The following is a 26,411-nucleotide window of genomic DNA, read 5'->3' on the forward strand; positions in this document are numbered from 1 at the left end:
CGATATAAATTATACATTGGCCACCAAAAAAAGCCTTCGCAATAGATTCTTGGAAAAAACGTAGCAACTCCACAAATAATTTACGTAGCCATCTCACAAGCAAATGGGATCCGAATATTTCAGGAGATGGCGGGTATTTGAATTTTTCCGTCAGCGCTTTTTCCTCTGAATTTAACTTGTAGTTATTTATTTTATAAGTTACTAGCGGTCCGCTTCGGCTTCGCCCGTGGTACATATTTCGCAATAAAAGGTAGCCCATTTTCTTTCTCAGGGTTTAAAGATTGTCTGTGCCAAATTTCATCAAAATCGGTCCAGTAGTTTATGAGCCTATTATAGCCTATACAATCAAACAAACAAACAAAGTTTTCCTCTTTATAATATTAGTGTAGATTTCGTTATTATATGATGATCTTTGAATGTGTGATAAAATTTCTCGGAATAAGTTCATCCGTTCTTGTATCTGTAATTATAGCTAAAGAAAAAAATAAGGTTCAGTAAATTAATATGTACCTAATGGTAATGTAAAGCGCATAAAATGTTGATATGTTTGTTTGAGAATCACTTTAAGACAAGATTGGATTTTCGAAAGTAGGCTTTGAACGAAAACTACGAATTTCTACGTAATCTTAAATTGGAATCAGTAAAGTTTCGGCCAGTTTTGAATCAATCAATTGTGGAACGAATTATACAATTATTGATAAGTTTCAATTAGTAAGCGAAAACAGCGCTGTCTGCGCTTTAATTGAAGTGTTCCGCTGTACGGTGCGGGCGGAGAGCGGTGACTCAGCGCTTTATTGTATTCGATTTCATGTTAATATCGTAATTATTAGTTTTTGTTACTCTTGATGAATTTTTTGTGGTGTATGTGAAAGTCAGTAATTGAAAGCTGTTCTTGAAGTCTATTAATATTAATAGAGGATTAATTGAATGAATAACAATCTAATATCTATCTATATTCTATATGTACCTATACCTAAGTAGGTATATTATATACTTACTTACTCCTCTGGCGCTGAAACCCCAAAGTGGGTCTTGGCCTCTGAGACGAGAACTCTCCATCTTCCCCGGTCCTGAGCGGTATCTTGCCAATTATTGTTGGCTCGTAGCACGCGCAGGTCCACCTCTACTCGATCGCGCCAGCGATACTTAGGTCGTCCAACCGGCCGTCGGCCCAGGGGTCGCCCCAAGTATGCCCTCTTCAGTCCTCGTTCCTCACCCATTCTTTCTACATGACCGAGCCAACGGAGCCGTTGTGCTTTTATTTCTCCAAGTATATTTGGCTCGGCCATTAGTTTTTCAAGTTCGGCATTTGTTCGGACTCTCCAGCTTCCGTCCTCTCGTCTGGTGGGACCAAAGATCTTGCGAAGAAGCCCTCTTTCGGCGACTAAAAGCTTGCGTTCTTCATTCTGGGTCAGGGTCCAGGCTTCACACCCATACATAAGTATTGGTCTTATGACCGTTTTGTATAGTTATACGTAATTTGGTGTTTTTGCTCAGAAGCCTGGACGCGAGCACCTTATGCAAAGCTGCGCCACATTTCAGGGTATTTTGGATACGGATATTAATTTCATCCTCCCTGGAATGTGAGTCAGTTATAGTGCAACCCAGATATCGAAAACTAGCAACTCCTTTATATTATATACCTTTACTAATATAAATATTCATAAAGAAGAACTATTGTGTTATTCCATACTAGATTATAGATATCTACATTATATGTTGTAGTTAAATCTTGCATTCACAATACATAATTGAAACTCAAAAATGTATTTAATTGAATATAATATGTACATATATGTAGATACTTTCCCACTAAACAATTTCCGATGCAATGACTGTACAAGTGTACAGGTAATACGCAAATAGAATGCACAAAACTTGTGACTCAATACTGATTCATACACCGCGTTGACTATGAAATTACTATTTACCGATACAATTTGACTTTTTACCGATGTTCCAGATGTTTGTACCGATTATTCGATAATTGTGGCGCGGAACTGGGCCGTGAAATCGTTAGATTCGGTTACGGCATTTCACGTGATGAAATTTTCTTTATTCGATAGCTTTAGCACGCTTCGCTCTCTTCGTAGAAATACTGTTTGTACAGGATATCATCATCTACGGTTATCGAATCTTAGATTGGCTGAATAGATTTTTGTAAAAGATAAATATAACTACCCACTTCCACATAAATATGTAGGTACCACTCAAACTCAAACATCAATTATTTTTTCATCTATAAGTACTTACTATTTTACATGAGCCGGCAGAATCTGTAGTTACACATATGTAATTTTAATAGACATGTAATTTTTCATATCTAGAATTTATTAGGACTTAATACAGTACATACTTCTATATTTTTTTTGTACCTTTTATGTACAAATCTGCACACAGCAATACTAGCGTATTAAGTATTCTGTGGCAATGCATAACCTATCCTACAATCTGCACCAAACCCTCAGTTTAACAATTTTAACAAGTTTAACAAGTTTAAATCCATGTTTAATATTATTGTGGGCATCTGTTCCGCTTAAAACTTTCCGCCAATATCAAACCGCGACGGCTGTCAGCCATTGCAGCTTGCGAAAGGCGCCAAAATTGCTTCGCTTTCGCGCCAAATTGTATATTTTTCTTATTGCCAGAATATTCACGAATGTTAAGCGTTTAACGGATATTGATTTGAAATTCGTAAGTGTTGGGGGTAGTTTTGTGGAGATTTTATACTTTTTGTTCTTGGTAAAATATATTGGAGTAAATAGTTAAGCAAAGCTAAGTTTAATTTGCGAAGTGTTTTAGTAAATTAGCTCTTTGATTAGGTACCTAAAAGTAGGTAAATAAACATTTTTCGACATATTTTCCCTAATGCAATTAAATCTGCAACATGTATTCTTAATTCAATACAAAATCAGGAAAAATACGACAAAATTCAAGCGTAACCAAATTTAAAATCGAATTATCCATAAAACCCTACGGCCTACATTAAACTTAAACCAATCAATTTCACCCTCCACTTATCGACAACCGTTATCGATAAACGGTCAACACTAGCCGTGACGTCATAATGAGCATGCTGTAAATTACATGCACTAAATAACTGGTGACTAATGTATTGGATTCGTCATGAAAATAGGGGAATTTTTCAATTGTTGCTTATTAAATAAAATCTAGGGAAAAAGATCAAAAATATTTATAAGTGAAGGAATTCCTTCACTTATGTAAATTAAAATAATAGTTAATGTAATTACATTTCCTGATAAAAATTCGAATTATATGGGCTTTAAGCATTTTTTACATGGTAGTATTTAGTTAATTCCCTTAACGAAAGTTTAGGTTAAAAATGCAATAAAAAATTTAGGTAATTATAAATCAGTAAAAAGTCACACTACGTTATATAATATATTATATACTCATTTTTTTAAATTCTGTTTAGCCGTTACAATGTAAACTTACACGAAAACCGCCTACTAACATAACACGGAGTTAAATATCACAAATACCGAGAAGTATTTAATCAAAACAACGCGTTCCCACGGGTCATCCGATTGACTGATAAGCTCTAACATAAACATACATACAAACTTAGTACTCTTTGTTCAATGACCTACTTCTAAACTAGTTTTGATATCATTGTTTGTAATAGTACATAACTGTATGAAGTTTGATATTTTGTGTACATTCTAACGGTTAGTGTAGGCCGTAGGGTAATATGATTGAGAGAGTTGTGTATTTTTTTAATTTGTTTGATTTTGTGGTTTTGCTGTAGCAAAAATTCGAGTTCCAATACTGACAATTTTTCGCTTGCAATAGATCAACATCCTAAATGCAATAAAAATAATATAATAAATATATTTTCGTAGAGAACGCGATTGAACTAAAGATCAATTTAATATTAAATTATGATTGTTTGTCTATTTGTTAATCTTTCACGCCTTTCCTGACTTAGCGAGTTTTTATTAATTTTCCTGTCTTGTCATCGGCGTTGAAAATTAAATTAACCGCAACGTAAACTACGACCTGTTAATGAAATTCAGTCAGTACTATTTAGCCGTTTTATCTTTAAAAACAAACATTTTTGAACTTTTATAATATTAGATACTAAAATATATCTACTATACTAGCTGCGCTCCTCGGTTTCACCTGCGTGGCTCCGCTTCTGTTGGTCTTAGCGTGATGATATAGCGCTATAGGCTATAGCCTTCCTCGATAAATGGGCTATCCAGCACCGAAAGAATTTTTCAAATCGGAGCAGTAGTTCTTGAGATTAGCGCGTTCAAACAAACAAACTCTTTGGATTTATAATATTAGTATAGATACTAGTAGGTACCTACTGCTATACTGTGTACAACAGTGTTTAATAATAATTTAATAAGAGGTAACATGTAGATATCATAGTTTATCAGTATAGATTTGCAGTTACCCACTCGCTCGAATACTGCGATCGTAAAGTGATATCTCAAACTTAATAATGATTTATGTGATTCACCGGAAACTGTTGAACTAAAGGAATCAATATTTCAAAACGAAGTATTATTGTTATAAATTTGCATTGGTATTGTAAACAAAGATACCACTTGGCGTGGTTTCCTCTCTTCAAAGCGTACCTTTTGTTGTAATAATCTTGATTCTTGAATTAATTTTCTTTATGTTGAATTTATTACTTATGGAATAAGTCAAGTATCTTCAATATAGCAATCTTCTACGCGATGCATAATTTATTTTCGTCTTATATTTATTGTATCTTATTTAATTGTGTATAAAACGTTCTTTATATAAGTTCATAATATCTAGATATTGCACTATAGTTCGTTTAAGTGCCTATCTGTAATTAGCTTATAAGCTATGTTTCTCCCTTTTTTCTTCTGTATGTGTGTGTTAAATAAAGTACAGTGTCTATATTTTTTTTAATTACTTCATTTAAATACAAAAATTTTATTTTTTATTTGTCCACAGCGGACCCCTTGCCCGGCAAGCACGTCCCACTAGAGAGCTATGAGAGCGAGTTGGAGCGAGAGCACGCACTGCCGACGTCCGTCCCCAACGCCGACATACTCAAGACTAACAGCAATCCAACGTATCATAAGCCGAGGTAAGCTATTTTGTTTGACTACCCGCATTTGCGTAAACTTTTTTTATTTAACTATGTTTTTGAACAAACTGTAGTTAACGTATGAATCTACTTTCTTGTAAGTAGTTTAATACCTTTAATAGTACTTACATAGATACCTATAACTGTACCTAATCTTTTCTTTCTTAATTTTTCAATGTACCGTTGGGTATAGAATATACATATAGCCTTACGTAAACACTAAACAGCTATGAAGCACATAATATATTTACCGGTTCAATGACCATGTAATTCGAACACAATTGTCTTTGTATACAATATACACGTTCACGATAATATATGTCCACATACATTTGCGAATAATTACCTAGATACATAATAACCCTTTTTGAACGGAAGACGGGAATTTCTAATCCTTATTCATGTTACATTTCTGTTGTTTTAATGATACATGTCTTAGCAGTTAAAAGTTACTTCACGAGATAAATATAATAACTTCTTCGTGATGTGTTTACATCTTATTATACAACGCTCTCATTTTCAATTCAAGACGAGGATGTGAAAAGTTTTACCTAAATTTATATTTTAGTTTAGGATGCTCTTTATACCTTTGTATGTTTTTATTGCATATCGGAGAACTTTTAACTTGTACTTATCCGTAAATAATAATTTTAAATGTTATTATTTGTTTCTTTTAAGTAGATAAGTTTCACTAATGTTTTAATACATATATCTAGAAAATTTTAGTAAGTATTAAATATTTAGAGTATACACAGAGAAAAGTAGAAACCTAATACATGTCAGAAACAATTATGCCTCAAAGCGTATCTAACAAAGATTCCGTAAATTAGTTAAATTTTAATGACACAGCCCTAATTAAACTTTATACTTCCCACTTCAACGTCAAAAAGTTTCAATGACAATCGGATTGTTCACTCGAAAGCGACTTCCGAGACAATTGCAATAGAATTAACCGTAATTTTTACATCAACCGAATTAAAGTATCAAGACTTTTTAAACACCGCCGATATTCAAATTTTAACGATCAAAACTGTTGAGTATAATTTTTGGCTACGAGCAATTTTAATAATTGGCTCTTCGGCAATTCCCTGAATGAAATTAATTGTAATCGTAAATTTTAGTTAGTGCCTCTTAAAGTTAAATAATCGTTTACTGGGCGTAAAGTTGGATCCCTTCCGAGTCGTTGAACGGGCTGTAAAAACGTACGTACGTACAGTGTGTCCAAACGGCTGTATCATTTATTGTTGATGTCGTAAAATGACTTTTTGATGCGCTCTAATGTTTATTTGTTGGATTTAAACGGTTACTCGACTTGTAACGGTGTTAAATCGGGACGACCACCGGCGATTACCGAATCTGTGTACATACTACATATTAAACTTTTTTTTGGTTTGTTGGTACAAATGAATTATGTATTATGTAGGAAAACATCAGTAAGTAACAATATAATATAATAGGTATATCATGTATCTATATATTTTATCGTACTTCAGACGCGTGTGAAGGTTCCAAAAGATCTTTCTCAAATAATATCTTTCAAATATTCGTTCCTCAGTTCAGTTGTAATTTGTTAAATAGCAAATAAACAGTAACTTTCACATTAATTATATAGATATCATCAACTCATCTGCCACTAATTTTTACACGGTCGTAAGAGACGCCATGGACAGAGACCGGTGGAGGCAAATCATCCGCTCCAGATGCAACCCTGATGCTGACCACGATCCTCAGACATGAGGGACCGACAAGAGAAATATAGATATGGTTCCTATAGTTAAGTCCTACATATTTGGCAAGTTCTTCCGTAACAAATTCAAACTAAAAATGGCCAATACATATTTTTGCTCATATCGGTAAAGCCGGTATGACAAGATTTCATAACACACCTGTTTAGAAACATTTATATGTAATTTTTAATCTTTATTAGGTGTCTGTATTTAATACGAAACTATTATAATAGGTTGTCTGTGAGATATTATCATGTTTTAAAAAGATACCAAATACGAGTAAGTATGTACTTTGATGTACAAGAATTAATTCCTACAATTTGTAAAACAAAAAAAAAATATACACAGCTAGAATGTTGTTACAACGGAACCCCAAAAACGAATAAACATTCCGCCTCACAATTAAAATAATAAACCCGCTAATATAACGAGAGCCATTTGCACAAAATAATATTTCCTAAGAGCATCTCGATTAGCATAAGTTACTTATTGCTTGCATACTTGTAACTTATTTGCAACTTATTCGCATTAGCCTTGATATTTAAACATTTCATTATTTCAAATTGTCATCGGGTTATATTGGCTAAATGTTGAATCATTTTTAATACTTTCCTAACAAGATTATTTTAAATTTTAATGATTTGAAGTTTTATAACAATCCTAAATTGCAACATACGTAATTAAAACCTTTATACTTCGTGTATTTTGTACATTTTCATACGTGATTTTAGATACATGTCTTTCGCCATTTTAGAAAAATGTATTAGCGTGTAAATATTATATTATTACTTATAACTTACTAGCTTACCGTCCGCGGCTTCGCCCGCTTTGTCTAAAACCTAATAAATTATATACTAAAACCTTCCTCTTGAATCATTCTATCTATTAAAAAAAACCGCATCAAAATCCGTTGCGTAGTTTTAAAGATTTAAGCATACAAAGGGTCATAGGGACAGAGAAAGCGACTTTCTTTTATGCTATGTAGTGATAAGTATGTGTGCCTGAGCGACATAATCATTTTGTGATTAAGCTCTTTAAATAAAGTTAAAAAATATGTAACTCACTAGCGAAAACGTCGCATAACTATTCTTAAAAATAGGTAACTAATAAGTAATAAGGCATATTTTTGTCATTTTTGCAACCATTAAATTTCGTTTTAGTACCGCTTCGCTTTTATAGATTACTGTTACAAAAACACGTTCTTCTATAGTATTAGTATCGATTATAGGCTTTAAAAGTATAGCAAACAAACACACTATATCCCAAAACAGTGAAGCTTTTAAACCTACATTTCACAATAGACTTCACTTCTGGATTAATTCCAAAATAATCCTATAGGCAAGTCTATTCCAGGATATCTCGAATAATCGACTATCGACTGATAGAATCGGACTGCTGTGAGATAATATCGATTTAATCGACACCGGGTTAATGATTCGTGACGTACAATGGTACATACATATAAATTAAAGGATGCGAGTATTTACATAGCGAATGAATGATATTTTTAACTGTTGTTCGCTTTATTCGTAACAGTAGAGATGAAATCCACATAAATGTTGAAAAACATTAATTGCATTCTCATGTGAAATATCAAAATAAAATCTAACGAAATACTTATGTAACTAAGAAATTAAGTAACTTATTTATTGTATTTTATTATTATGCGGTATGCAGAACTTCCTTGGTATAATTGTTAGATTCTGAATCTCAGCACTGGGAGGTGAGTTCAACACTGGGAGGTGAGCTGTCTTTTAAAGAAGGTTGTTCACTTCCCCGTGATATAAATAAATAAGTGAAACATATAATATGTGAATACATCCATACACTTGTATGTACTTAATTTCAAATTAGAAAAGACAGAAACAAATCCATTCATTGCCCAACGAATCCATAATTTCCTCGAAAGAATATTCCAATAGCCATTGCTGGGGGAAACATTTTGCAGATCGAACAAAGGGCAAAGTTGCTTCTTTCCTTTTTATTTCAAACTTGGCCCCATCAGCAGCACAATAGAAAGTTTTGATTCAAATAAGATGGGACGCTAAATAGTGAAGTTTGTGGGCCCTGGCGCCGCAGTGATTGATGGGGGGTAGGGCTGGCACTACACAGGTTTTTGAACTAAGGAAAAATGTTGTGAAATTAAGGGTAAAAAAATGTAAATTTGAGGCAGGATAAACGTAAGGAAGGAAAAAATAGCTTTATGTGGTTAATACTTGTTTTGAAAGCTGCAATGAACTTAATCGTATCAGATTATTATTTATGTAATTGGCATAGTTATTAAAGTAGGAAGTATGCTTTAATGAAATTTTCGTTCAATCTTTCAAAATAAACAAAAATATACGACCATATTACATTGAAATTAGGTTATTTTATCGCTGTAGTAATTCTTTAGTTTTCCCTTAGCGGCAACCCTATAGTTACAAGAGATGGCACAGTTTTGAATTCGTGAAGTATTTTTGTGATGTTTATTAATGAAAGTGTAGTTTGAGTAGTCATTTCCTGCATTAATTTATATGTTTCGTTTTTTATTATCTCAATTCTTTTCCTTATTTCTTTATAGATCTTAATTTTAATGAAAATATTTTATGGAAAGTTATTGAGAAATATTTAAGACTAAAAATAAATACTAAGTATTGCACGTGGAAATAATCTAAATACCTGTATTCTGTTTATTATAAACTTGTTTATTAAGAAGTCAAGTGAAAGCAGAGCATTATGAAAACCTACTTACGAAAATTCAAGTGTGTACAGCGCAACCTAGTTAACAAGATGTTTATTTCTCATTTAAGCAAATACTGCTGAGCTGATTTGGATTAAATTTAGCATATAAATACTTCAGGCTGTAAATTGTAATAAAAAAGGTTTTATGTTATGGCATTGATATAAGATACTTACTCTATAGAAATTTCTCTAATCTATGATTTTTTTTACTAATAATAATAAATAATACTTTAAACTTTAAGGTATTATAAAATAGTAGATACATTATCGTCCCAAAACCCATTAAGGGACAGAAATCCACAAAAACATCTGCATTGTCACATTTCTCATTTCGCTATAATACGCAAGGACATTTGGCAGGGTACCTAGATTATGTAGGCCACATGTGAACATGACATTCCGATGTTATATACCGGTATATATCGGTATGTATCGGTATTTATATCGGTATTGGAAACCTAATTTGGTATAAGGCATTGCGCTTTCGGTATTTTTATTGCGAATTATATTATGTTTCCTTGTGAAATTGTTTGATTTAGACTTTAGTTCAAAATAAGTTATGTTTTGTTGAGAACGTTACCTACTTGATTAGTAAATTTTAATCGAATTGGTTCAGCAGTTTTCGTGTTATCGAGAAACAATGATGCGGATATATAAATTGAAAAATTAGCATTGTAATATTATTGTAACTTAATTGTTTCTTCCAATCTGTATTATTAAAATGAGTACCTTTGTATCTTTATTCTAGGAAAAGTTCATGTTAAATAAAGCACAATTACTTATAAACTACAACATTTCACGGAAAAGATATTATTCTTAGATTACCCTCATTCCATCCGCAACAGAATATATTTTTCTAGAAACCAACTAGATATCTAGAGAATTGTAACTTTTAATCATGTTGCTTAGCGATGTAATTGTCCGTGACATTTTTAATTACGCACTTCAATTTAACCTTTACCTAGTATCTAAATTTAAAACAAATTTTCCTTCATTAAAATTATTTCATCATATTTGGCTCTGCATTTTTAATGTGTCATCATTCATAATTTTTATTTTATCTAAATGACAATTATATTTACCTACCACAAGAAGTTAAAACTATTTTGAAGTATACAATATACGGAAAATTACATTACATGAGTCATTTTAGACTTATTCTCTAGTATCTATATAAACTTAGGATATGCTAAAATCATCTAGTATTCACGACAAATCAATCGACCACCTGAATGTTAATGCAGTTAGATTGTAATTTGAGCTTTCAATTATCTCGTGACTTCACGATCCTAGTTAACTCTTGTCCTAATCTAACAATAACCGCACGGTTAAACTGGACCCGAAGATGTTATTATTAGTAAACAATTAATAAATGTTTCTATTGTGTATTTATCTTGCGAATCTAAATAGAGCCATTAGGTATTGAATTTTAAAATAACAGATTATTCTAACTTATAATCTTTGTCCACAAAACGTTACCCAAGTTGAACGAATTTTTCAAATAGGTACATGTATCATAATTATAAGAGGGCCAGGATGAAACAATTAATTTAAAATTAATGAATATTCATTACATTGCCCAAATCCAAATCAAACAAAGAATGGTTGTTATTGAAACCAAGGAACCGAGAGTCACATAATATTATGATATTGAAAACCATCCTCACACTTATTAAATTGAGGTTATAAATACAGCACTTTCTCTAAATTTAGAATATATACTTAGGGATGGTTTAGACAGATGGGTGTTGGAAAAAATCGTTTTTTACCGATGAATAATTTAACGGAAGCAATCCTCCCCGAGGGGTTGGGACCGGCAAGTTACATTTGAATTTAATGATAATTTTGTGTTTTTTTTAGAATCCGCACTGGCGTTTTTGTTTGTGTTTCTTTTTTTCCTTGTGGGCTCTTTTTGACGTTATTTATAACTTTCCTAACATGCTATATTGTAAAAAAGTGATACAAACAATATTTCGTTAAATTAACTTGTAAAAGTTTCTCGTAAACTAGATGATAAACTAGTTTTATAGCCTATTATTTTAGAATTTCATAGACGTTATTTATTATATTAGCCGTTAAGGACATTGTAGTAATCGCTCAGTGAAATTTGTTGTAAAAGCTACTTTTATGTAGTTACGTTTGATGTTACTAGCTAGAAGTGTCGCTAGTTACAAAAGTGGAGAATTTTCTAAAGTATAATATCTACTATAGGTACACATAAAACTTATTTTACATGAACAGCTGATTAGATCTGTATGAAAGTTAATACCTACGAAATAAATTGCAATCTGGATGTGCACATGGTTTTTACTCGGCTAACTACCGAACAAATACCATATGTAATATAACACAGATAGCAGATCCATGGCACAACTAATCTGATGACACTGACGAAGATCCGCGTTGCGTAATTTTACAGATTAGGACGGCGATTACCGTTCCGATTATGCAAATCGTATCGTCACGTCGTGAACACCGTGACTTGACGTCGTGGAGTCGTTTCGTAATTAAAGACATTGTTGTGTGGTTCATTTCGTTTTGAAGATTGTGTTCGTTTTTGATTATGTGAAAGGTTTTTCATTTTGGTTTCGTGTGCGGTAGTCCTTAGGTTTTAGTAATTTTAGGAAGTCGGATCAATGTCGTAGTTCTTTGAGAATATTGGTATGTAGTTAGTTTTAATTGGCTAGTTAATTACGTAGTATAAACTGTGGAATGAACGAGTCTTAAGAAAGATTCATACCTACCTGCGTTGTCATCAATCTATACTAATATTATAAAGCTGAACAGTTTGTTTGTTTGTTTGAACGCGCTCAGGAACTACTGGTCTGATCGGAAAAATTCTTTCAGTGTTAGATAGCTCATTTATCGAGGATGGCTATAGGCTATATATCATTACGCTAAGAACAACGGAGCAACGCGGGTGGCGCCGCTAGTATTACAATAAAATTGTATTATAGAATATATACCTACTATTTTATTAAATATTTTAATATCAGCCAGTCTTAAGGCAGCTCAGAACTTCTGTACCTTTTGTCCTGGCGCTAGGCCATAAATAAATCAAGTCTAGACTTTTAATATTTCTTTTATAAAATTATTTATGGCGTGAAAACTGTTTCGTGTTTCGTAATTTCTGCTTTATTTTACGCGTTTGATATTGAAACTGTTTAACACACTTAAAAAGCTTTATTTGTTGTTATTTTATTAATGAAAATTAACTCGATTATGTATTTACCTATCTACTTATTCAAGGATGAAGATCTTCAATATATATTGAATATAGGTACATTAGTACAAAGGACACTTCTGACTTAAATAATATTTGAGATATTTTTATATTGTAGAAGATATAACATAGCAAATAATTATAACCATAATAAAATAGAAAATAACAAAAATATATGCATATCTCAGCTTGCAAAAATCTTCATAAACACACATAAACATCTGACGTCATCCCCAATCTTTTTACCCCCGTAGTTCACCCCCGAGGGTGGATTTGCTAAATTCCTTTGTAATGCACCTTACGTCACCTGCTTCTTATATTTATATTGTATTTTATAAGCGTTTCAACTTGAATTGTGACATAAAATGTGCTGTATAAGTTTATAGCTATGCATTCTTATATTATCTAAAAATATGAAAGTCAGTCTGTTACTCTTTACTAAGATTTAGACGAAATTTAGAATTTAAATAGTGGAAGGCAAACATTGATTTTTTTTATTAAATCCCTTAATATTTACTTGAAAGAATGGCACAGAGAATGGTCTATGTATCAAGAACAGAATAGAAATATTTACAGAAGTTTTAGATAATATCGTACCTGTTGTTATTAAAAATAAATCTTTATTTAATAAGTACCTTAATACTTAAATTTAATTATTTATTTAATTATAAATTATTACACTAGAAAGTTAATTAAAATTAAACAAAAGAGCTGGCAATATTTTAAGGATACAATTACGTTACTAGTTTTATTTCGTAGTTCTTATATATAACACATTTTAGCTAATTAAATACTCAATTACGTAAAAACGTTTAACGAATTCAGATGAAATTACCATTGAAACTATTCGTCTTAAATTATTAGGTATTGTTCCATCTTCTCTTCTCTAATATATAAAAATCAATGCCACTTTTCGTTGTAATTCCATAACTCGAGAACGGCTGAACCGATTTCGATAATTCTTTTTTTATTATATTCCTTGAAGTACGAGGATGGTTCTTATGTAGAGAAAACGTTAATATGTACCACGGGCGAAGCCGGGGCGGACCGCTAGTATATTATATATTTTATAGCTATATATGTACAATTTAAATATATTCATTAGAAGATATAAGTACATACACAAATACCCACACATCTTAATATATATAAATCTCGTGTCACAATGTTTGTCCTCAATGGACTCCTAAACCACTTAACCGATTATAATAAAATTCGCACACCATGTGCAGTTCGATCCAACTTGAGAGATAGGATAGTTTTTATGAAAAAAACGTAAACATGTAGGTACCACGGGCGAAGCCGGGGCGAAAAGCTAGTTCATTATAAATAATACTAGAAAATTCATAACATGAATTATAAAACAAAAGAGTCATATAATAATGAAAGCTCTTTACATAGAAAATCCACATATCTGTCAAAGTAATCTCGGAAAGTGGGATTAGACTCGATTTTATAAATCCCAGCTCAAGCTGATTGATATTAATCCGCGTCGTCAAAATGTATAAACTTCAAGTTAATGCTTAAGTTATAAGCTTAAGCGATTTTATCGATCAAGGTGTTCATGGAAAGTTGGTAGAAGTAATATGGTAAGTCAGGCATTAATAAAGGCATTAGAAGTAAACTTATTATAATAATCTATCGTATATTATCTGGTATTGAATAATCTACCTAATATGTTTTCATTTTTATAGTTAAATAAATCGGTGCACAACATCGTTTATCCAATAATTTTATATAATTAAATAAACCGCGATTTAAACTTATTAACTACTAATCTTGTAATAAGTAAAACACTACCGAGCATCGAACCAAGTATATTTCAAATCTTACGATCTAAGCGCAACATTAACATACTATGATCCTGAAAATAGAAATAGACACAAAAAATAATGGTTATTTCTTTCTAAAATAATTACCAGTTTTTCGCTCATACCTTGCACCACACCAAAACCGGATATTTTACAAAAGCCTGGATACTTGCACCGCTGCAATTCCCGGCACCACTATTAATCTCACCCGGCATTGTTTCCATTGTGGCTGGAATCGAACCCCCGACCCCTTCTTGAAAGCATTTAAGCACTTGACAATTGTATTTTTTCCCGTTTCGAGATTTTAATTTCTACGATTTAAACTTTCTTGCTATTTACCTGAAAGGATCGTCTTTTAAGGCTTGGTAATATTTATTGTTTATTTTTCGCTTAGGTTTATTAAATAGAGGTCCTTTTATCTACGCTATACATTTTTCTTTTTAACCGACTTCAAAAAAAAGGAGGAGGTTATTAACCGACTTCAAAAAAAAGGAGGAGGTTATCAATTCGGCCGGTATATTTTTTTTTTTTTTTAAACATCATTCTGATAAGTGATAACTCTTTATTTAAATACATGTAATATAGAATTAGTATATAAATAAATAAAACATAGTTTACAAAAACTGTGTGTGCGTACTGGTTTCCTTCGTCGCCAATCTTCATACATGAGTATATTTTTATATAAAAAAGTCAATAAAAGCCTTTCTATACACAATCTTACCTTAGTAAAATGTAAAAAGAAGGTTACAGAGTGGTTGCTGACCCAGAATTATTCAGATACTGAACAGTACATAGTTCAAATAAAAATTTAGCAAATGCAACCACTATAATGGCCACTACATCCACTCACGCGCTTACACACTCATTCACACATACATTCACACACACACACACTCACACACGCACACTCATACATACACACAAGCTCACACATGCATACAAACACGCACACTCATTCAAACACGCACGCACAACATATGAGTATATCTACTAAACTTGAGTTAAAATGTATAATTTAAATTTTATTTTGTATAATTTTGTATAAAAAATAGCTAAATTACCTAAATCATTATTTAAGTTAATATTATGCTATAGTTTTGTTATTATTGTGTCATTAAGGAAGGTGGACCCCAAAATACAGGCTGTCCTAGTTTGGGGTCCAAATGTTACATGTTTGTACCTAACCCACAAATTGATCAATAAATGATTTTTATTTATTTTATTTATTTTATTTTAAAACATTTTAATTAAAATGTCATACATTATAACATATATATATTCATATCCCATATATTATTAACAAGAGTCGAATAAATATTTCCTCCACTAGTATACAAAGACGAGAAGTGTAATTATAAATTAATTGGGATTAATTAATAATGAAATTTGACTTAACACAAGGAATGGGGAAGTATATATTTAAATATACCTACTATAATAACTTATCTTAGTGAGGGTAGTTTTATATAACTACTAGCTTTTATAAAATTACCCTATTATTTTGAAGAATGAATTAATCCTGAAGATTTTAAACCTGATTTATTCGTTAAATTACTTAACCCGAAGCTTCTAACAATTTACAGCGAGCGGACCGAATTTAAACAAGGTAATAAATCAAGTTTTTAAGTCGCTCATTAGCTAATACTTAAGAGGTAAGGTACACAATTTATAAACAGAAAATAAACAAAAAAAATATTTTTAAAAGAGCGTGTGTTTCGAGCACATGTGTCAGAAGTGAAACTACTTTGGCAAGATTCAAATATACCAAAATCGTCGCATTACTCCATGACGTGACGGTATTGGCATGACGCGACCTGGAATAATATTTCGAACTATATTATTTATTTTTAAATAAATATAGAATGTAGAACAATAACTACGGAACCATATTATTTGTTGGCTCACACACAGCGCACGGGACCATGAAATCTATAATTTTCATCTGTACACCCTTCCCTTTGTTCAAATTTCGGTGTTTTGTTAATATTTATGGAGCATTGCTATGGAATAATAATTTCGCTGTATTGAGAGCGGTCGTTTCGCGTAAAAAATTGGCATTACGTTTAAATTGGCGGTCGAGAGTGGGTAAACAATTGCGTAAATAATTTTATATTCAATTGTTTAGGCACTACATGTTGGGTACTTTTGCTTTCGAAGGTTTAATGGGCCTTCTTCACAATGGGTAGCGTTGGCCCAACAAATGATCGTCGATGTTTGCCGCCATTACGGCGATTATGAATAAACATCTACAATTACGGCCGATCATATCTAAGACATTATAGGCCCTCTACACTATCGTGCCTCTTCTCTCCAAACGCTGCCCTTTGTGAAAAGAATCCATAAATCATCAATATTCAATAGCATAAGCCAATCGTTAAAAACATTTTACATTAATGATATTTTATAATAATACAATAAAAGTGCCGCATTAATACAAAACCATATAATTCAAAAACGTGTGGAAACGTCCAAAACAACATGAAGAGTGTTAATACGCGAATTATTACGTTTGTCCCGACGAGACGGACAAAGCTTGTGTCGGACAGATTAAATTTTTTCCGCGTTTTCATTAAAATGCGGTTAGCGTTTGTAAAATAAACGTAGTGGCTTGGCAGTGTGCCAATTTTTTTCTCGGTTGTGCGACGTCCACACAGGGAGATAGCAAAGAATTTAGTAATAGGAAAATACTTTGGCTAGATGATGTTGTGATTGAGCGGTACTTTACCGTGTTTAGTAGATTATTTTTGTGTATTAAAGGGAAACATCTAATGCTTTTGTGATAATAAATAGATTTATACTAAGTAAAAAAAAATACCCCACTATTGAAACGATTATATTAATTAAAAACTGCTAATAAAGTCACCGTAACAGTAACTACAGTCACCGTAACTAGCTATTCCTACAATTTTATTACTGCTACGGAACTTTCCAATATTGATTTGACAGTTAATTAAAACTTACAGTACGTAATTGTTCGTTTGCGAACGTTCTACGAACAATTCATGAGCCCTGTATGGCCACACCACATAATCTGACAACCAACATACATGGACATCGGTTTATCTGTAAATGGTATCATGGGAAAGGTTAATATAAAATGGACGATATTTACATCGGCTTTAAGAATATTACTGTTTCGATTTAGCAGTTTTCGTTAAATTTGAAGTGAAATTAATGGAATACATTGGATAGGTGAAGTTAGAAAATTGTTTGTTACCTTTTAATATTTGCATTTCATAAATTTTCCGCTTACAAAGTGGAACTTTTTAACAATAAATATGTAATTTATTTTCAGTATATTGTGTCGCACTGAATTATTAGTGAATATATATGAATTTGAATTTTAGAAAAACTATTGAACTTAAATATATAATAAAACCTAATTTAAATTTTCAAGTACAATAAACTGCACTTACAAATATACAAATTCGTGTAATGATAACACATGATATTGAAAAACCAATGAAGTAAAGGTACTTTGTACAGAAATTCGACCTTTTCGAATATTAATTTTTTTTCTGAATACATTAATTCATTCATTTCATAATTTTAACATCGCGCTTTCACTTCTTCAAGGCTCTCGTTTCTAATTAGGTAACGAAGTTTTAACAGGTTTTATTTCTAGACTAGCTTAATACCGCCCGCGGCTTCGCCCGCTTTGTCTAAAACCTAATAAATTATATACTACAACCTTCTTCTTGAATCACTCTATCTTTAAAAAAAACCGCATCAAAATCAGTTGCATAGTTTTAAAGATTTAAGCATACAAAGGGACATAGGGACGGAGAAAGCGACTTTGTTTTATACTATGTAGTGATAATTAGATATTATTTGGCAGCTTATTTTTATACAGGGAATATTTTTTACAAGGCCTAAAACTTTATCGTCAAATAAAATATCTTCCGCGTAATAATATTTTATGGAAATATAGTCTAGATTATCTGTGCTTTTTAATGATTTTAAAAAATAAACTTTGTCGTTATGATAATTGATAATAACTATAGTTATTATTTTAAGATCTCCGAATAAATAAGCTTTCTTATAAACCACATCTAAAAATAAATTCAAATAAGGCTTATATATAATTTTATAAAAATAGCATACAATTCAATATGACAAATCCAATATAATCTTGACTCTTTTTATTTATTGCTAGATAGCCAAAAATGTCTCGACTAATATGTTTTATATTCTTCGTTTTAATACTTGCGATGTATTTATTAAATTTATAATATGATCTATTAAAAATAATATATTAAAACATACTGTAATCAATTTTAGTAAGAAAAAGTTACCATGTCTTCCTGTACACAGTTAATTATATTTGCCTTTTATGTCTTCTCCAAACACGTTTGATATCTATCTCTTTTAGCATTCTATTGAAAAATACCGAAAGTTGCAACCGAGTCTATAAAGTGGTCGAATGTGCGTTACTTGGAAATTGGAATTGAATTCAAACTTTCAACTGTCCACTACTTATAAGGCATCTATCCATTCCCAGCTATAGAAATATATTAACATTATAACATGCAAGTGAATTGAAAAGTTAAAATGGTGGAAAGCGCTATTCCTGTCTCATTCGAAGCTATTGAGAATTCAGTACGTGCTTTTGGAAAACTGGCTGAGATTTGGGCGCAGTATTTGAATAAACAGATACGTTTGAGTCTATTTCTAGGTATTGTGGACAAGACTACGTTTATTCTGTACGCGTTGCATTGTGCGAAAACTCTTTGTGGCTACGCTCTGAATAGAAACGGTTTTAACAGCCTTTAGTTGGAATATTTGACGTCTTTTAGCACGTAAACTGGAATAGATTAACAATATTTTTATAGAAAACTGATTTGTGCTGATTTGACTTATTTTGTCTTATTTTATAATGAGACAGGATTTAGATTACGAAATAAAAGCAACTTATTTTCAACGAATATCTTTTATCACAATATAATTATTCAATAATCACATTGTTCTATGTCTTCCTGTTGAGCTAAAAAATTGATTTTATTAAAATCAAACACATCTATTTATTTAAATACATTTAATTTTTTAATCACATCCCTAATTTAGCTTTCCAACAGATTTTACATATAATTAGCACATGAAATATATACAACTTAAGCCCCTTTTACAAATTAACTAGGCTATAATACTAGGCAATGCATTTAATAAGAACATCACGATAATTCAATTTTATAAGTGATAATAATTTTGTAGGCTATATATAATTTTACCTACTCGCTAATAAAGAGTTTTATTTATAATTTATCTATAAATTTTTTCCAGACCGCCAGCACACCACGGCGCGGCGTTGCTCGCCGGCGTGGGCGCGGTGCCGTCGTACGCGCCGCCCGGCCGCGCCTTCTTCACGCCGCCCCTGCCGCCCGAGTACCGCAACCCGTTCGCTGACAAGCCGACACTTAGAGGTAAGTTTTGTTTGCTGACAAGTAGACACTTAGAGGTAAGCGTTGTTCGCTGACAAGTGGGCACTTAGTGATAGGTGCCCACTTGTCAGCGAACAGCGGTTGTTTGCTGACAAGCCGAAACTTAAAGGTAAGTGATTTTGCTGATAAAATTTAAATAAATTTACTGACACAAGAATAATAATATGTTTTCCCAGTTCTCTGATACACACAGTAATTTTAGACAATTTGCTGACACACATAGTAAATGGTAGACACTGCACTAACAAAGCTTCAAATGAAACTTCACAACGAAAAATTAGTAATGTAAAGATTATAAAGTAATACAAAAATAATATTATCATTAGGATTAGACCACTAATAATATTTAGAGGTGAATGTATAGAAGATAATGAGCTGAGTAAAAAAAACGTCTGACTTAAATACAATCAAGATTCACAACGACTTCCATTTGATTGTTTCTATTTCTGTAATAAAAATGTTTCAATTCACATTACTTTTTACCGCGGAGAGATTAAATTGCTTTCCACTTCCAACAATTTCTAGTATTTAAACAATAAATTATATTGTTTTACGTCTACTGGTTTGTTTTTCGAATATAACGAGGGTCACTGGAAATAATTGGAATGTTAAAGTTTAATTTACTGAATATTTGTTCAAGTTATGAGTGCTAGTGTTTTTTTGTTCGCGAATTTTCGACTCGCGAGTGGTCTTGAAACGATTTTTATAGGACTAATTGGTGTTGATTTATTATTTTGCTTTATGCTCTTGTCCTCCCACTGTTCGTTTGTTTGTATGGACGTTGGGTATGCTTATCAACTTTAATAATTAAATTAATTAAAGAATACAGATGCATTTCCATGAATATTTATGTGGTATTGTGAATACAATAATTAACAAGTGTATTGAAATAATAGCAGTGTTTTTAAAATATTTTTTTAAATATGCGAATCTCGAGCGTTATCTTCGAAACTAATCTAATATCTATATACTACGTAAATATTATAAAGCTGAAGAGTTTGTTTGTATGTACGTTTGCTTGTTTGAACGCGCTAATCTGAGGAACTACTGGTCCGATTTGAAAAATTCTTTCGGTGTTAGATAGCCCAATCATCGAGGAAGGCTATAGACTATATATCTATAGCTTTTTCGATGATTGGGCTAGTATATATGTAAATTATTATCAGTTTAGTCTCCTTATGCCTATGTCCTTTCCATGGCAACAATTAATATGAACTGATGGTCACACAGTAATGATAATTTGGTAAAATTCCAGGCACAAACACAGATGGGAACAGCTACCTCAACCGGCGGCCCATCCCTCCGCCCTCCCTCGGGCCCGGCCACGAGAGGATACCTATACGACCTCCTGGACAGGTTAGTTAGAGGATAATCTATGTAAACAATGTCAAAGATTAGTTATTTATTCTTAAGATATATTTTAATATAATCTATGTCAATTCAATACCATTCATTTATTTTTTAATATAAATATCCGATAGCACTTTCTAATAGTCATCAGGTAGATTATAAAAATATTTTTATTTATTATTTACCACCGGTATACACTTACTTAGTACATATTCTTATCCTTAGTATATTAGGTATAGTATGTACATCTGTGTACACACTGCATTTTCTACAATTAAACTTTCGTCAAGTAGTCCGTATAGTAATGAGTTCCATGGTCAGATAATTTACCATTTAGGTATTAGGGTTGCCTGGAAGAAATCGCTGATAAACGATAAGGATGACCATTACAAATAATTCTTGTTATTGTTAATTGTTGTTGTTGACCACGTTACCGTGCTCGCTGTGGTATCGAATGTAGAAATCGTGTTTAAAATGCGTTAAAATTTCCAATTGCTATTCCAGGAGATATCGTCCCCGCAAGTGCCGGCCCCTCCCCCCGCGCCGGTCGTCCCGCCGCTGCCGCCCGCCGGCCTCGAGCCGCACAAGAAAAAGGCCCTTAATACTCCTAGCCATAAGGTAGGTTATTCTGTGAATGCAAAAATTTACTTCGAAATAATGTTCTCGAAAAAAATTTTTTTTATTAACGCTCTTTGAGTTTAATAGTGTATTTCTTTCTTTCTACTTGTTAAGGTTGGTTGTTAAATGTTTACATAAACAGTAATATTATATCGATAGAGAATTTGAAGAAAATTTGTTTAAAATATTTTCTCAATTTTTTTCTAAGCTTATTTTTATAAGGTATTATAGAAAAGCTTTGTTAGAAAAACTTTGATAACTTTATAAAATTCTTTATGCTTTGATAAATTTTTCAATTCATAAAGTTTAGAAACTTCTACTTATTTGTTGTTAAAGAAAATAGGATTTATTTTTTAAAGCTCTTGAAATTTCAATATACCTATATTGTTTATCTGTTTATTTAATAACAAGTAATTAACAGGTTTTACCCCAAAGCATTACATGTTTAGTTTAACACAAAATAATAAAAATAAGATACAATCGACGAAACTATCGACTTAAGCATTTAAAAATATTGAATTTATATGTATTTATTTATTTATGTTTGATGTGTGCTAAATTTTATTTTTTATTAATTTCAGCCTGACGAACTAGACGGTGACAAGCATGGCACGGATCAAGCGAACTTCACCGACTTCGTTCCCAATTCCCTCAACATCCCCACGATATCCAGGATCCTCTCCGGCTCCAACGGCAGAAAAGAAGACATTCCTGATGTCCTCCTACGAACCGTCACAGCTAAACCTCAACACAACCAAGAGAAAACATCCAAAAACGATGTCTTCGTAACAAAAGATGCAGGAGTCACCATCAGCGACAACAAAGATGTCTCCACAGAGGGCGTTCTCGCCGTCTTAGACCCAGAAATGAACAACCTAGATAGACCGCTAATTATAGACCAAAACGGCGAAACGAATACGCGGCGAAATCTCCAATACGCGACTAAAGATAAAAACGACAGTAGAAAAGATTACACCCCAGCAACCACGATAGGTTTCGAGCTAAAAGACCCTGAAATGTCCACGGAGAGATATCATAACTTAGCCAATGTAAATTCAGATAAAAAGATTCTCAAACAGGACACGAAAAACAACGGGCCCGTACAAAGGGCCGGCGTCACGTGGCCCTTCGCGTGGAACGTGCACATATATCTAGCTACCGTCATGTTCACTATATTAGCCGTGTACTCAATATTCAAAATCATCTGCTATAATAAGTTCACTCATCTCTTCACTCAGTACTACTTTATCATTTTACATTTGATATTAGTGTTCGTTTGTTTGATGAGAATATTCTACATGTGCTACGATCCGTACAATATTAACAACTCGCTGCCGATATTCATCAGTGAGATTCTCTTGCACGTGCCAGAAATATTCTTAAGCATAGCGTTCTCTAGCACGATACTGTTTCTGTTGACGAATAGTATTAACTTTAAGACGACGTGCTGCGCGTTTCTGTTCCGATCTCGGACCATTATAATAGCGGGCGGCATCCATCTCCTGTCGTGCGTAATGTTGCATATCTTCGAGAGTAGTAATACGATATATAGGACGCCCCAGGGGGTAGAAAAAAGGGTACTAGGTCTAACGTGTCAAATTATTTATATCATAGCGTGCCTCACTCTCGGCCTCTGCTACCTGTATGTATATAAAATGCTCAAAGCGGTGCTGCAGAAAAAGAGTCACACGTACATTCACGGGTTCCAAAACCTGTATCAAGCTATACACATAAATTTAGCGACCGCGCTGCTGTTCGTCCTCATGGCGGCTCTCCAAATATTCGGAATATTCGGCATAAATCAAGTCAATATGACGAAATTCGATTGGCTGCAATGGGGCTATCAGTTCTCACTGCGTTTGATAGAAATCAGCGTAGTAGCTCTTATTTCGTGGGTGATAAGTCTCAAAGTAGGGATAGTCGCGTCGTTGCAACACGAGAAAGCGGACGGACAAAAGATATCTGGTTTAGGACTATTCCCTTGCGCGGGGGGATCCAGTAACGAACAGTTCGAGTCGGACTATCCGGCGATATGTAACACCAACACTAATCTCCACACGTATACCCTGCGGACGGGCAAGCCGATATACGAGAGCGCGGGACATCATACCAACATTCCGGACCAATGTTGCGGACCCGCCGACCACCGGGGGTTCCACCTCAACACGCTGGCCGCCAACTGCGACAATAACTCTGGAACTGAAAATTATTCCGGGCATAGCTCGATAGCGAACGCAGGTCACAGCAGTTCCACGGAATCTAGTAATGCGACATCTAGCCAGGGCGTCACGAATCACTTGATCAAACACCATCCAAACATGGCCGGGTACAATGGCATAGAATCCGCGTCTGACGATCACTATTCTAACTGCGATCCCGCAATGCAGTCCCTACAGGGCGACGACCCGCTGGACCACGAGTACAACGTGATCCAGTACGGCAGCAACGGGGACTTCATCCGCGACATCAAGAACCAGAACTACACGGGCGGCTCCAACCGCAGCTCGCACAACTTCAAGCACGCGTCGTACGACCGCGCGTCGGCGCGCACCAACAGCAACCCGCGCCGCAAGCCGCGCCCCAAGCACAAGGGCGCCGCGCCCTACGAGCCGGGCTACGCCGCGCCCGACGAGTTCGCGCCCTACGACGCGGCGCCCTACCGCGGGGGCGCGCACACGCTGGCGCCGCGCTACGACGGGCCCGCGCCCCGCGGCTCGGCGCGGCGCCCCAGCCCCGCCGGCGCCCCCGTCGGCGCCCCCGTCGGCGCCCCCGCCGGCAGCGCGCGCCGCAAGCACAACCCCTACCCCGAGCGGCCCAAGTCCACCGACCTGTACGGGTTCCCGGAGGACCCGGCGGCCCGCTACCCGCTGGGCTCGCCCCAGCCCTCGCCGCGCACCTGCAGCTACGAGTACGCGGCGCCGCAGGACGAGCTGGCGCCCGAGCCGGCCGGCACCATGCTGGTGGCGCAGGACGGCTTCGTGCGGTTCCGCCCGCTGGAGGACCCGGCCACCTGATTCCCGCTGACCCTGTCTACGGACAGCTCGTGACGGCCCCGGCCCTGTATAAACGATGTATAGCTAGACGTAACGCGGTGTGTACCGCCCGGCCTCTTGTACATAGCTAAGTGAGGTCTCGACCGAGACGATGCCATTATTTTTAAATACGCGACGGACGATCGACGATTCGATCCGTTTAGAAATCTGTTGGAGTATTAATGTTGCCATTTAATACGGTTGAAATAATTTATTTATAGTTGATCGTGTAGTGTGTTTCGTTCGACCTGCCATAGACTAAACCCCCCGCGACCCGACGGCGTCGATGTGATATTTAATATTTCTTTGAACGTTATTCAGTCCATAATTTTTAAGCGTAGAAGTGATCCGACTAATTTATGTTAGTAGTCGTTTGTGTTTCTTTGCATTTAATCGAATGTTCTTCTAATGTTTCCGATAAATTTTATGATAATAGTATAAAGTGAACGTTAATTTTAATAGTTATATGTGCGTGCAGATGTCTAAATATTTATTTTGTGCCGACGACCCTTGTACTTACGATTATTTGTTTCCTATTCGTGTTACCAGGTTTAAGTTTTTTCCCATTTCAGGCCACGTTATAATACTTCTTTACAAATTCCCGTTTCATTTAATAGGCAAAACATTGTTTTCGGAATGTAAAATATTTACATATAATTTTATTTCATTTTTTTTTAACATCCCGGTAATTCAAAAAATGCTCTTAACCTAGTCAAAACGAACATTATCATAATCCTGCCATTATCATGAAAATATAAAGATATCATCACTTTAGTAAAATCAGAATTTATTATGATAGCGACACAGATTTAACTGATATATATATATAGAAATTGTTATGTAACGTACGTGTGTATGTTGAACATATATAAATATCGCACATAATGTGCGTTATCGAATAGATAGGTGAAAAAAATAATTGTATAAATTTAAGACGAGAGTATTTATAATCGACAAAATATTCTTAGTCAACAATTATTGGTGTTTATTTCTATTGGGCGGGGCGTTAACGAGCGTGTTGAACGCGGCGTTTTTTTTTTCGTTTAAAGTATCTGGCTATTTGTAACAAGCGATTGTTAAAAAATAATTAAAATTATGTCTAACCAAACACTGCGAAAACACGCTCGTTATAACGCCCAAAGGTTTAGTGCTCATATAATTCCTATGTACATAATTATCCAGTACGGTCCATATAACCGTATGAATCGTCACTTTTTTATTTTTTTAATCAATAAGTGTGTATATAATCGGGCTACTGTTGTAGCGAATATTGGAAGTATCAATTTTATGTAAATTATATAATTTTTTTTTAATGTTTCCAAGACTGTACCTACTTTTATCATTTAACGAACACAACTGACATTTATTATGTATAATAAATTAAAATGATACACAA

At 33.9% G+C, this 26,411-nt stretch overlaps 1 protein-coding gene across 2 annotated transcripts in view; it reads left to right on the forward strand.

Moving 5' to 3' along the window:
- Positions 1-26,411, forward strand: part of LOC123703478 — a 339,926-nt gene extending 313,515 nt beyond the window's left edge. For both annotated transcript variants that reach the window (XM_045651480.1, XM_045651482.1), the window contains 5 exons: positions 4,957-5,092; positions 19,858-19,997; positions 21,271-21,371; positions 21,870-21,983; positions 22,565-26,411. In XM_045651480.1, the coding sequence (XP_045507436.1) occupies positions 4,957-5,092; positions 19,858-19,997; positions 21,271-21,371; positions 21,870-21,983; positions 22,565-24,997 (2,924 nt within the window). In that variant the 3' untranslated portion in view covers positions 24,998-26,411. The remainder of the gene's footprint in view (positions 1-4,956; positions 5,093-19,857; positions 19,998-21,270; positions 21,372-21,869; positions 21,984-22,564) is intronic.

This window comes from Colias croceus, chromosome 26, assembly GCF_905220415.1.
Source record: "Colias croceus chromosome 26, ilColCroc2.1".
Lineage (NCBI taxonomy): Eukaryota > Metazoa > Arthropoda > Insecta > Lepidoptera > Pieridae > Colias > Colias croceus.